The sequence below is a fragment of the Gilbertella persicaria genome (assembly GCF_025201335.1).
Source record: "Gilbertella persicaria strain CBS 190.32 chromosome Unknown B0P05scaffold_13, whole genome shotgun sequence".
Taxonomy (NCBI): domain Eukaryota; kingdom Fungi; phylum Mucoromycota; class Mucoromycetes; order Mucorales; family Choanephoraceae; genus Gilbertella; species Gilbertella persicaria.
In genome coordinates, this window is record NW_026251974.1 from 13,931 (window position 1) to 26,861 (window position 12,931).

Here is a 12,931-nt window from a genome sequence, read left to right on the forward strand (position 1 = left end):
TAGCTAGTTTCTGTTTGCAACACACTTTTGACGGGAGTGTTCGTCGTAAAAAAAAAATATGTTGTTAGTCAATGGCTTTTTTTTTTCTTTTGAGTACTGCCTTACGCGTAATTTGCTTGATCCTGCTGATGTACAGTTGTCAGAAAGATAAGAAAAAAAATGAAAAATGGAAGAAAGGGAATAGGAATGAAAAGTGACGTCAGCATCTGATTCTCGGAGTATCGTAGTAAACCTAACGAACTTACAGAACTGAGCTTCGTTAACATATTAGTCTGCGTATGCGTGTTTCGCAGAATTGAATATGGTGCATTCATTTTTTCCTGTAAATAATTAGGGTGCGATATACCCCAGCTTCATTTTCCAACAGACCAAGCTTGTCCTTTTTTTTTTTTTTTTTTTTTTTTTTAGTTTTCACAACACCCGAATGAATAGTCATCTCTTCTATAAAAGAGTGAGCATTGTAGATAAGCAGTGAAATGAGTCTATGCTCTAAATGCTATATTGCTTTGATTTGCTCTTATACTTGAACAGCATGAAGGAAAAAAAACTAGATATTTACATCAATCATGTCTATATATGGCAAATCTGATAAAGAAACCGAGAAATTGAATTTGCTGTTCTAAAGCAGTGTAAAATATCACAGTCCATTTCTTTATTTTTTCACATAATGCAAACATACAATTCTATTATAAATACTCCTCGATTTTCTTTGAGTAAACGACAAAGTCTTTGCTTATAACTTTACCTTACTTTTACTTTTGAGTATCATTCCCGAAACATATTGTTACTATCTTATTTCCTTAAAGGGCTCTTGAATCATGATACCTTTGTTGTTGAATATTGAACATGATCCTTTTGAGTCGAACTGGAGCATTATCAGTATGTAATCTGCCTTTCTTATACTTTACTTCTATGTTATATATCCTTATTTAAAAGTTGGACAACTATAAGTCAAGCACTGACGTTGCATTTTGACAGTTCTACAACTATTTCTATTTTTGGTTTCGGAGTTCATTATTCCGTACACTAAATATATATATATTTTTTTTGACTACGACTTTTCTTTTCTTTTCTCTCTTTTTTTTTTTTTTTTTTTTTTTTTTTACTATAATGTCAACACAATTAAGTGTATCTGCTCGCTTATTCAAAAAAAGCCTAAGACAATACACTACAAAAGGTAGAATAAACACTTGTTTTATACTTGTATACTCACGACACGGTTAAGCTACTTTGGCCCCCGGTCAAAAGATACAAGGCTATCAAGTGCAACAGGTAATATCACTCGCCTTTTATCCTCTTTTCTTGCTAACCAGACAATTATAGGTTCGAAAAGTACCCGAACTTGAATTGACAGCGATTAGTCTAAAGCATGAAGCAACAGGTGCACACCATTTACATATTAATCGAGACGATAATAACAATGTCTTTGCTGTTGGATTTCATACACCTGTCAGTAATAATACGGGCGTACCTCATATCTTGGTAAAATATAGGCAACAATGCGTATTTGCATGTACTGATGGTGTATAGGAACATACTACTTTATGTGGAAGTCAAACATATCCTGTCAGAGATCCCTTTTTTAAGATGTTGAACCGAAGTTTAGCTACTTTCATGAATGCTTTTACAGGTAAAAACAAGGAAGAAAGAGAGAGAGAGAGAGAGAGAATGACACATATAATAGCTAGCGATTATACAATCTATCCTTTTGCAACAACCAATGTGGCTGACTATAACAACCTACGAGATGTTTATATGGATGCAGTATTTCATCCAAGATTAGATAGACTTGATTTTAAACAAGAAGGATGGCGATTAGAACATCAGACACCTACTGGTAAATAGAATATATCTATCGTCTGATACTTATGTTCTGTAGATACAACAACACCTATTCAATTCAAAGGCATTGTGTATAATGAAATGAAGGGTCAAATGGTAAGCTCATTCAATATTTCGCTCTACTCATGTCTAGTCTGATGCCAATTACCTGTACTATATTCAAATGCAACAAGCCATGTATCCTGGCACAACCTATGCCTTCTCAAGTGGAGGTGATCCCAAGTTCATTACTGACTTGACACATCAACAACTATTGGATTTCCATAAAACCCATTACCATCCAAGCAATGCTCGATTTTACACATATGGTAACTTTGATCTTCAGGATCATTTGGCTGCCATTGATGCCAAACTCAAGGGATTCCAACCCTCTTCTGATTTACCCTTTGTCAACAAGACAGTGGAACCATGGACTGGCACCAAGAGTGTAGAAACAACCTGTGCCTTAGACCCTAGTAAGTTCAATAGGAAATGAGTATTGTGCTCTAATTGGTTTAGTGAGTCCTGTGGATAGACAAGTCAAGTTATCCTTGTCTTATCTTACAAATCCAACCCAAGATACATTTGAGACATTCGCTATGCGTCTCTTGTCTTATCTTTTGTTAGATGGACATGCTTCACCCATGTACAAGGCATTGATTGATACGAATCTTGGATCTGAATTCTCTATTAATACAGGCTATGATAACAGTACAAGGTAAAGTACTATCAAGTGAATCACATGATCTGATGATGATGATGATATTATAGCACAAGTTCATTGTCTATTGGTCTACAAGGTGTTAAAGAAGAAGATGTTGATAAAGTAAAGCAGACGATTACTTCTGTACTTGAACAAGTCAGACAAGAAGGCTTTGATCCTAAGCGTATTGAAGCTGCTATTCATCAAATGGAATTAGGACAAAAACATGCAAGTATTTCAATAGGGGGTGGATGCATTGCTGACTCTGAATTTAGAAAACAGCTGATTTTGGTCTGACTATTATGCATGGCATCACTTCAGGATGGTTTAACAGGGTTGATCCAGTAGATCTATTAGAAATCAACAAGAATTTGAATCGCCTTCAATCTGAACTAGCTCAAGGCAACTTCTTTGAGAGTCGCATTGATAAATACTTACTCAACAATCCACACACACTCTCTTTTGTGATGCGTCCTGATGAAAAATATGCTTCTGATCTGTTAGTAGAAGAAAAGACTCGATTAGCAGACAAAATCAACCAGTTATCTGATGCTGATAAAGCACAAATAGCCAAGGATGGACAAGATTTATTGGCTTCTCAAGAAAAGCAAGAAGATCTCTCTTGCCTGCCTTCCTTAAGTCTCAGTGATATTGCACCCAAAGCCAAACACACTGTATTAGAACATACAGGTTTATGCAACACACCTGTTCAATGGCGTACAACAGCCACGAATGGTATCACTTATTTCAGAGCCATCAGTACACTCCCCTCCCTCCCTGAGGACTTGAAAAAGTATTTACCCTTATTCTGTGATGCTCTTTTATCTCTGGGTACACGTCAACAATCCATGGCCGAGATAGATGAAGAGATTCGACTCTATACAGGTGGCTTACGTGCTTCTACTCTCTTGACAACCAATCATTCGGATATAGACCATACTGAAGAAGGTATTGCACTTGTAGGCAACTGTTTAGACCGCCATATTGATCGTATGTATCCTCTTCTGGCTAAATTGATACACGAAACCAATTTTGATGATATGGATAAACTCAAGACATTGATTATGGGTGTATGTGTTTGTATTATTTCTAAAAAGGGGGAGATTAACTTTTTTTTTATTGGTATAGAATGCTTCTTCTATGGTCAATGCTGTAGCTGATTCAGGCCATGTCTTTGCTCGTACATTTGCTGGTGCTAGTTTAACCCCTAGTATGCATACATCTGAATTATGGAATGGTATGACACAAGTGAATTTCATGAGCCGATTAGCACTACAAGAAGACGTGTCTGACATATCAGCCAAACTCAAACAAATTGCCTCTGCTGTCTTGACACAATCCTCGCTTCGTATTGCTGTTACTTCAGGTGAAGATGCAATTGAACCCAACACGAAATCACTTGTTCAGTTCATTCAAGGATTACCTACTGAAGCCACTGCCCCTGTGACGACAGAGACAGTAAGTAGATGTCATTTTTAATCTTTTTTTTTAATTTTTTTTTAACATATAGACACCATTTACCCCACACTACCCCAAAACCTTTTTCCCGTTACCTTTCCAAGTCAATTTCTCTGCACAAGTCCTCCGAGGTGTGCCTTACACACACCCCGATGGTGCTAGCCTTCAAGTCCTTTCTTCCTTGATGACCAATCATTTTCTACACCGAGAAATCAGAGAGAAACATGGTGCTTATGGTGGTGGTGCTCGGTATGGTGGTCTGAACGGCCTGTTCTCCTTTTATTCTTACCGAGACCCACGTACACTTGAAACCTTGGAGACGTATCACCAGTCTGTCAAATGGGCTCAAGAACGAGTCTTTACAGATCAAGAATTGACTGAGAGTAAACTGTCTATTTTCCAAGGGATTGATGCACCCACCAGTGTGTCTGAAGAAGGCATGCTTCAGTTTGTTCATGGTATTTCTGATGAAATGAGACAAATGTAAAGTGATGGGAAAAAATTCATGTTTTTGACTGATAATTAATTAGGCGACGTGAAGCACTTTTAAAGGTGACTCAAGATGATGTTCAACGCGTAGCCTATCATTATCTAGACAAGGCCTTTGAACAACATCAGTATGCAACAGCCATCTTGGGTGAAGCCAAGACAGATCAATACAAACAAGGTTGGCATATTCATTCATCCAAAGAAGATGACAAATAGGCGGAGAATCCATATGATAAATTTCACATGAATCGCATTTTATCACATGCATGAATCCTTTGTCATTCTGTCTCCGAGTTTCTCCATATAAAAAAAACATATAAAATAAACCTATAAAAAACCCCCTCTCTTCTCTCCACAATTTCTCACTCTATTGTTACTATCATCATGACTGTCGACCACGAACAACAATTATTCCTTGAAGAAGTTGAAAAAGTAAAGCAATGGTGGGCTTCACCTCGTTTTGCTAATGTAAAGCGTCCTTATACTGCTGAAGCCATTGTCTCTAAGCGTGGTTATTTCCCTATTCCTTACCGATCTGACATCCAAGCCAAAAAAGTATGGAAATTACTTCAGAACCATAAAGCACAAGGCACTACATCCCATACGTTTGGTGCATTGGATCCTGTCCAAGTGACTCAGATGGCCCCTCATCTTGAAACTGTCTATGTCTCTGGTTGGCAATGTTCTTCTACTGCCTCTACTTCCAACGAGCCTGGTCCTGATCTTGCTGATTATCCTATGGATACTGTGCCTAACAAGGTAGAACACTTGTTCTTTGCTCAATTGTTCCATGACCGTAAACAACGTGAGGCTCGCTTGGCCATGACACCTGAAGAACGTGCCAAGACACCTCCTATTGATTATTTGCGTCCTATCATTGCAGATGGTGATACGGGTCATGGTGGTATTACGGCTGTCATGAAACTGGCTAAAATGTTTGTTGAGCGTGGTGCTGCTGGTATGCATGGTAAGTGAATCATTATGAAAGTGTCTGTTGATTAAACAACAACTCCCCCCCCCTTTTTTTTTAGTCGAGGATCAATCCCCTTCAACCAAGAAATGTGGCCATATGGCTGGTAAGGTGTTGGTGCCTATTGGAGAACACATCAATCGTTTAGTGGCCATTCGTGTTCAATACGATATTATGGGTGTAGAAAACTTGATTGTGGCTCGCTCTGATGCTGAAGCAGCCACGTTGATCACATCCAACATTGATCCCCGTGACCATGAATTCATTGTCGGTACCACGAATCCTAACCTGGGTCCTTTAGCCACTCTCATGAATGAAGCTGAAGCTGCTGGTAAGACAGGTGCTGCTCTTCAAGCCATTGAAGATGAATGGATTGCTCAAGCAGGTCTGAAGCGCTATGGTACAGCTGTGGCTGATGAACTCATCAAGGCAGGCAAGAAAGCAGAAGCAGAAGCCTTCTTGAACAAGATCCATTACAAGTCCAATGCTCAAGCACGTCAAATTGCTAAACAAGACTATGGCATTGATCTCTTCTGGGACTGGGATCTTCCTCGTGTGCGTGAAGGTCTGTATCGTTATGAAGGTGGTACTGAAGCTGCTACTTCCCGTGCTGTTGCCTTTGCTCCTTTTGCTGATATGTTGTGGATGGAAACAAAGAAACCTATTCTTTCTCAAGCCAAACAATTCTCTGAAGGTGTCTTGTCTGTTTATCCTAAGGCTCTCTTATGTTATAACTTGTCTCCTTCCTTTAATTGGTAAGTTGTTATATATATATATATATATATATACTGATTTCTTATTTAGGGATGCTGCTGGCTTGAATGATAACTCGATGCAATCTTATATTCATGATTTAGCTAAACTTGGTTTTGTCTGGCAATTTATTACTTTGGGTGGTCTTCATGCTAATGCTTTGGCTACTGCTACTTTTGCCAAAGCCTATAAGGAATTCGGTATGCTTGGTTATGTCAGTCAAGTCCAACGTAAAGAACGTGAACATGGTGTAGATGTATTGCAACATCAGAAATGGTCTGGTGCTAACTATGTTGATGAATTAATCAAGGTAGTTACAGGTGGTGTTGCTGCTACTGCTGCTATGGGTAAAGGTGTGACTGAAGATCAATTTAAATCATAAACATGTTGTGTATAGAATCATTTCTTGATGAAATGAAAAATAAATATTCGGATAAACATTTCTTTTCTTTTTTCACATGTAACCTAGGTTACCGGAAAGACGTTTGATTGGCTCATCATATGAGAATCAAGATCACGTAAATTTATTTATTCGTTATGAATCACATCACCCATTACAATGTACCTATTTTTTCATAATCATCAATTGACTGAATTGTAATTATTATCCAATTTACCCTTTATCAGCAACAACACTGCGGTGATTATAAAACACATTGTATTTCAATACCCAACGAGGCTTGACATGCTTATGGATATTGTATTTGTTCAGCACACTGGATAATCCTGCTGTGGTCAAGATATCTACGATACAGATGAATGTTATTTTATTTTGTTTTTTGGATTTCAATCTCCATACCTGTAGTGTCACTATTAAAAGTGATTTCAATCTGATGTTGTTTCCCGAGACGAATTAATGCTTGAGGTAAATCACAACATTGGTCTACATGAACTTGATCTATAGAGGGTTTGACAGTAATGTTCTTTTGAAGAAATGCTTCTAGTGTTGTCTCATCAAAGTCAGATAATCCGAGTTTTGAAATGACACCTTGATGATGATAAGCCTCTAAATCCTTCCAGGCCTTGTCTATCGATGCTGAGTCTTGTTGAGGATCAAATGAGACAATAAATGTATCAATCGACTCAACATCCAACAGTTGTTGAAGATGACGAATGGAAGTCTCGATAGTAGATGCTTGATTCTCCAGAAAGAACAGTTTGGCTATCGAACTTATTAATCACAGGCTCATCTTTAGTCTGTGTTTACCTGTCACTTCTACATCTTGACGATCTTCAGGCTGAATACGGCTACTTCTTCTTAAATCAGGCACTTCTAATAATTTGTGTTCTGAAAAGTAATGAAATGATGGTTGATGAAATAAAGATGTCTCGAGTGTATCTTGAATGGCTTGCATCAACTTTGGATAGTGGTTAGTATATCATACAGACAGGTTTAACACTCACTTCTGTATTGGATTTCTTATTCCAACAGGCATTTGGATTGATGGCTGTACGCATCACATTGCCTGTATAAAGTACAAGTTGATCAAAATCTGGAATAGCAATTTGACTAGGAGAATGAGATGAAGGCATGAAAGGGAAAAAATAAATAAATAAAAAATAATTCCATCTCGTTTAAATCTTGAATGGCTTAGTAATACATTTGGCCGATTAAAAGTCAGAAAAAAAAAGACATGTATTCTTACACTGTTGTGATGAGTCAGACTAAAATGATAAAGGACTCTTTCTGATCTATAGTGCAGTCTTTAGGATAGTACTTTTGAAGCTAACAAGGATAAGATACATTTGCATATTTCCATTGTATATATATATATATATGTATTGTACGCAGATTCTTCTTTTGTGTTTATATATATATATGTGTGTGTGTCTAATTAAATCAGGTGATATGATACTTTAGAGTCTACATTTTAAGGGTGTATATAGACCAAAACAAGTTCTTTGTTTGTGATTACTTGGCTTCTGTGTGAATTTTACATGTTCTTTTTTTTTATATGCATGATTTATTTTTGACCATGACATCAATCCTTTGTTAAACTATATAAACAAGCATGTTTTGTTCTCTTCTTCTTTTTTTCTTCTTATCCTTTGGTTGATTTATCAATTTAAACAGTAAGTTGTATCTTGTCTTGTGCTTTATTGACCTTGTCTTAGTGAGAGAAAAGTGGAAAAAGAAGGTAAACTACATCGCACGACCTAAGATTGATGTCTCTTGATAGCGTACAAGACGTTTAAAGGCCAAGCGTAGAGCTCAAAAGAAACGATTCCATTGATTGAATAAAATCTAACATGCTTTATTATACAAAATGAGAGAATGAGTTGAATTAGAATTCTTTTGTTTCGAGTGTTGCTCGGTTCTTTTTCTTTTCTTCTTTTAAACCTTGGTGTAATTGATGAAGTTGTGCAGCCACTGTGTTATTGGCAGCATGAATAGCAACACCGTCATGCAGGAATTTGTCAAGAAAAGAAGTGGCGTTGCTAATAGACATTTCTTTACTGGATTCAATCTTCAAGTTGAGAGGAACGAGTTCTGATTTCTTGCTCATGTCGAAAAAAAATAGGTAAAATAAGAAAAAAAAGAAAGAAATTTGCTGTTTCTGGTTCATTTTAATCTAAGCCACCATACATAATAATAATAATAATAATAATAATAATAAAGAGCCATGTTATCGACATAATTGCCTTATACGATACCAGCCTTATTTAAGTCAGAACCAAATTAAATGTGTCTTATTTTCTTAAAAAAAGAAAAGAGTGAGTCGTTGGATCAATGTTATTTTGAAGAACTCAAGAGGGAAGGTAAACACTTGTATGCAATAGCTGACTTTATTTTCATTTAGTTTTTTAGCATCTCCTCTTGAATTCAACTAATTTCACTCCTTTTTTTTTTCTCTCTTTTTTTTTTAATCATGTCTGGTAAGCAATAAAGGAGAGATCATCATACAAGAAAAAACTAACATCTACAGATACAGGCTCTCTTCGACTAGGTCGTCCTACCACCGGCGCTGATATTGGCGAAATTCAACAAAAAATAAGTCAGGCTGAAAAAGAACTCAGTCAACTCAAACTCGAACTCGACCAAACCAAACAACAAGCCAAACAAGCTGAAGTCTATGCTCAAGAAAGTGGCAGAACCAACCGAAAACTAAAGACCGAGATCCAGACGTTGACAGACATGAGTAACCGTAAAGACAGACAGGCAGAAAACTCCAAGGCCACGGCTTTTTTTTTTGAGGGACAAGTCAAGAAATACATGGATGAGATTGAGACCGCCAAACAAGGCATGGGACATTTGAAAGAACTGGACGAACAACTGAATCGAGCCAAGGAAGAACAGGAAGAGCTTGAAAAGGCGTCCAAGGAAGAAGCTATGCGCGTCAAGACTATCATCAAAGCCATGCAAGATGAACATAAAGAAAACAAAGACAAGATCAAGGCACAACTTGATCAAGCTTATGCAGAACTTGAAAAGACATCAAATCAAGCTATACAGTTGCAACAAGAAGTGCAAAAAAAGATGGAAGAGGAGTTACAGCAAGGTTCTGACATTCAAACATTAGAGAAAGAACACCGTGCTTTAGAACAAAAGCAAATGGAAGCTGTCAAACTGGTTTATCAAGAAGTTGAACAACTCAAGAAAAGACTAGAGCAGTCAGAAGCTTCTACACTTACACATGAAGACAATATGGCTGCTGTCAAGGAAGACATGGATCGCATCATGCGTCGTCTTCGTGCGATTGAACAAAACGAATAAAAGTGTCCCTGATCGGATATTAAAATTGAATTCTAATTCAAATACTGTTTTCACACTTCAAATTCAGACGATGTTAGTTTTTTTCTAGGCGAATCAAAATTAATTTCCAGATGCTCTTCTTACCTATTTTGGACAAAATAAAATGGAAATTAGACAGAAAAAGAATTAGCTTTTTGAATGAGTTTACATTTAGACATTTATCTGTAAAGGGAAATCAATTGTTAGAGAAGCAATATCAAAATGACTGGTTATTGTGGTGTTTTGGGACTTTTTAGAAATTATAAAAAAATAAAGAGACTTGTAGGAAGTACTTTGAGACCGTTTATAAATGTTTATTAAGATAAAAGTTCGAGAGAGATTTTTTATATTCTAGGCTTATATATGATTTGGATTATGTCCTTAGATGTAACTTGAGATAGGACTTGATGAGCTGAAGTTTATATTAGATGGAACAAGAGTATTGGCTTTTTCAATAAAATATACTTTGTGAACCATCTTTACAGTTATTTATCATTCAAGATGAGATCTGTTTACTGGTTCCTGGATTACATGACTCTATTCCGTAGGAGTGTAAATGTTGATTCAGCTATATCATTGTTTAGAATGAACTCAGTTTTATTGCTATCAAACTATGACTAGCTGGCATAATAATAATAATAATAATAATATATGACAAATGTTCTTGTTATGAGAAAAGACTTATTTGTGATGATATACTTTTTTTTTATTTAAAGTTATTTATATCAGATCATCAACAATAGTTAGATTGACTTGTCTGTTATAATGTTTTTTTAACGAGGTTCATCTTATTTAAAGAAAAATTAAGTTTTCCATCTGCTCCAAGAAATTGGCCACGAAGGTATAGTCATTAAGTGTTCAATTGATATGGCCATATTGGCCACTAAACCTATCTAATAGTTGGTACCAGAAAAAGAAAGAGAAAGCAGCCTGAAATACTGAAAAAAATAAAAAGAGCAGCAAAACGTCAAAGAAATCAAGCTGAAGTTAATCCGGGGGTAATATGCAAGAAATGTGAACTTTCCGGCCACTCTTCTGCACGTTCACCTCTCTGCTCATTTTACATTACGAGTAAGTCAAATACTATGCTTTAGAATCTTGGGTCAAATTACACTGTTTACGCTCGTAAATTACCTTTTCAAAATTGTGTCAAGGAAGAATATCAAAACATATTGAAGCAGAAAATAACCTCGTGTTGTAGCGCTGTAAGAGAGATAGTGTTTAGAGCCAAACTTTTTGTGAACTGGTATCTTTCGAAAACCCCAAATGAATCCGTATTTGATGGTATCTTTCGGCAACAGTTTTGTTATCCTGTCTGTCAACTGGTGAACAATAGAGAACCTAAAAACACCAAGCTTCTGCCACAAAATTTTTTACAAGAATGGGATAACTTCAAAGCTGGAAATACTAATGCCACTTTTAATGAAGATTTGATTGGAGGAGCTAGCCAGTGCATCGCTGAGGCCTGCAAGGAGCTGACAACTACCTACGAGAATGCAGTTATAGAAAGACTGAAAATATATTGAGAAGATTTTTGCAATATCAAATTCAAATTATGTTTGTTGTAAGAGCTAACAATCACATCCATTTACTCTAAATACTTAAATATTATGCATATAGTCCATGGCTCCGAAGGACGTCGATGACATTGTTATAGAATATGGATATCAATATGTATGCCAAGGTGAAGCGATGTGACCTGAACAGAAATCATGTGAAGACCCTATGATCAAACGAAGAATCGATGAACTATGCCTGCCACTTAAAAACAAACTCGATGTTAGAGTTAGTATAAAATCATTAGCTGATAACCCTGGCTTTTTTGTTCCTCTGTTGTTTCATATACTGGCTGTCTTTTAAAGGGAACATCAATCCCATAAAGCGTTTGACGTTAGAAGACTTCCTTTACCAAGGCTGTTCAATGTATTCCCTTCACCATCATGCCATTGGCAATCAGTGACAATTTCGGTCAATGCATTAGCAGCATTTCTTTCTGGTGAACCACTGCCCAGAGGGTATAATGATCAGCTGCATTTATTTTACAAGGTATTTGATTTTAAACAGCTTAGAACCAAATCGTAAGTACATAGTTGTAAAAAAATATTTTTATATAATAGTCATTTAAATATGTTTACTATTAGGATTGAATCTTTATTACCCACTGGAACAAATAAGAGGCTCTTTGGTAACCTGATCAGATCAGATGGTTTTTCTGTTGATTTTGTTTTTAACAAACGAACAATCACAGAAAAACGTTTAACCAAGCAAATCAATCAAGCTGATCTGATCCTGGATGCTTTTGAGCAGCATGAAGTTGACAGCCACTATTTACCAATAGCCGTAGATCCAGGAAGAAAAAGGGTTTTCATTGCATTTGCTGGTTCAAGTGGTAATATAAACGACTTCAGACAATGTTCCATCAATGAATATTACCACTTGACAGGCTCTACAAGATTCTCAGCAGAGCAAGAGAAGAAAAAGAAAGCATGCGGTATTAAGACGATTGAAACAAATATACCCACCAATAAGACTGCCAATGAATCACTGTATATGGAGTATGCCATTTATATGCTCGAAAACATTAGTCGTATTTTCAGTTTTTACAATCAAGAAACTGCAAAAGAAACATTTTTCTTATACCAGGGTCGCCAACGAGCGCCGGAGCAAATGGTGAAAATGTTGTTAGATGGTACCAAGAAATACAACAAGAAGTCAAGAGGAAACAAACGAAAAAGAGCAAAGAACAAAGGGAAGCGGAAGAAGAAGGGGAACAAGTCCGAAAAGAAGGATAAAGGAAAGAGAAAAATGGCACTGAAAACAACAGAAACAAGGTAAAAAGTTACTTGGGCATGGCTACGATAATTTTCATACTCATAAGTTTATGGTACTTAGAGAAAGCAATTTCTTTCAGTACTGATAGTATCTGGTAGTGGCATGTTTGGGAAGGATTATGTGAAGATAAAAACGGTCCAGACTGGTTTCACTGGTCTTCTATACAGAACGT

The 12,931-nt window shown here is 36.5% G+C and overlaps 6 protein-coding genes across 6 annotated transcripts; 4 read left to right on the forward strand and 2 right to left on the reverse strand.

The window, feature by feature from the left end:
* Positions 1 to 1,110: 1,110 nt before the first annotated feature.
* B0P05DRAFT_603089 (peptidase M16C associated-domain-containing protein) lies at positions 1,111 to 4,827 on the forward strand (the record flags this gene model as incomplete). The annotated part of the gene is made up of 13 exons (XM_051583288.1): positions 1,111 to 1,177; positions 1,226 to 1,272; positions 1,324 to 1,482; positions 1,531 to 1,630; positions 1,685 to 1,837; positions 1,880 to 1,938; positions 1,976 to 2,297; positions 2,341 to 2,539; positions 2,593 to 2,752; positions 2,800 to 3,594; positions 3,653 to 3,982; positions 4,035 to 4,465; positions 4,513 to 4,827. The coding sequence occupies 13 exons, from the start codon at positions 1,111 to 1,113 to the stop codon at positions 4,685 to 4,687; spliced, it is 2,997 nt and encodes a 998-aa protein (XP_051436223.1). The 3' UTR covers positions 4,688 to 4,827.
* On the forward strand, positions 4,826 to 7,016 carry B0P05DRAFT_535576 (isocitrate lyase). The gene is made up of 3 exons (XM_051577452.1): positions 4,826 to 5,438; positions 5,503 to 6,196; positions 6,246 to 7,016. The coding sequence occupies exons 1-3, from the start codon at positions 4,856 to 4,858 to the stop codon at positions 6,574 to 6,576; spliced, it is 1,608 nt and encodes a 535-aa protein (XP_051436224.1). The 5' UTR covers positions 4,826 to 4,855; the 3' UTR covers positions 6,577 to 7,016.
* On the reverse strand, positions 6,723 to 7,727 carry B0P05DRAFT_585724 (uncharacterized protein; the record flags this gene model as incomplete). The annotated part of the gene is made up of 5 exons (XM_051582466.1): positions 6,723 to 6,759; positions 6,812 to 6,938; positions 6,994 to 7,356; positions 7,402 to 7,552; positions 7,599 to 7,727. 5 exons carry the CDS (start codon positions 7,725 to 7,727, stop codon positions 6,723 to 6,725), a joined length of 807 nt encoding a protein of 268 aa, XP_051436225.1.
* A 329-nt stretch (positions 7,728 to 8,056) lies between these two features.
* Positions 8,057 to 8,781, reverse strand: B0P05DRAFT_636137 (uncharacterized protein). The gene is made up of 2 exons (XM_051583615.1): positions 8,536 to 8,781; positions 8,057 to 8,439 (listed from the first exon to the last, which is right to left on the reverse strand). Exons 1-2 carry the CDS (start codon positions 8,759 to 8,761, stop codon positions 8,387 to 8,389), a joined length of 279 nt encoding a protein of 92 aa, XP_051436226.1. The 5' UTR covers positions 8,762 to 8,781; the 3' UTR covers positions 8,057 to 8,386.
* Positions 8,782 to 9,064: 283 nt separating this feature from the next.
* Positions 9,065 to 9,909, forward strand: B0P05DRAFT_585726 (uncharacterized protein; the record flags this gene model as incomplete). Its single annotated transcript, XM_051582467.1, has 2 exons — positions 9,065 to 9,071; positions 9,122 to 9,909. The coding sequence occupies 2 exons, from the start codon at positions 9,065 to 9,067 to the stop codon at positions 9,907 to 9,909; spliced, it is 795 nt and encodes a 264-aa protein (XP_051436227.1).
* A 2,145-nt stretch (positions 9,910 to 12,054) lies between these two features.
* B0P05DRAFT_467192 (uncharacterized protein) lies at positions 12,055 to 12,762 on the forward strand (the record flags this gene model as incomplete). The annotated part of the gene is made up of 1 exon (XM_051574369.1): positions 12,055 to 12,762. One exon carries the CDS (start codon positions 12,055 to 12,057, stop codon positions 12,760 to 12,762), a length of 708 nt encoding a protein of 235 aa, XP_051436228.1.
* Between the last annotated feature and the right edge of the window lie 169 nt (positions 12,763 to 12,931).

Bases quoted from the DNA above. Each gene is read 5' to 3' on its own strand.
- B0P05DRAFT_535576 (XM_051577452.1), top strand. From the start codon at position 4,856: ATGACTGTCGACCACGAACAACAATTATTCCTTGAAGAAGTTGAAAAA. The intron at 5,439-5,502 runs GTAAGTGAATCA...CTTTTTTTTTAG, and splicing joins TGGTGCTGCTGGTATGCATG to TCGAGGATCAATCCCCTTCA. The intron at 6,197-6,245 runs GTAAGTTGTTAT...TTTCTTATTTAG, and splicing joins TTGTCTCCTTCCTTTAATTG to GGATGCTGCTGGCTTGAATG.
- B0P05DRAFT_636137 (XM_051583615.1), bottom strand. From the start codon at position 8,761: ATGAACCAGAAACAGCAAATTTCTTTCTTTTTTTTCTTATTTTACCTA. The intron at 8,440-8,535 runs GTTTAAAAGAAG...AAAGCATGTTAG, and splicing joins ACTTCATCAATTACACCAAG to ATTTTATTCAATCAATGGAA.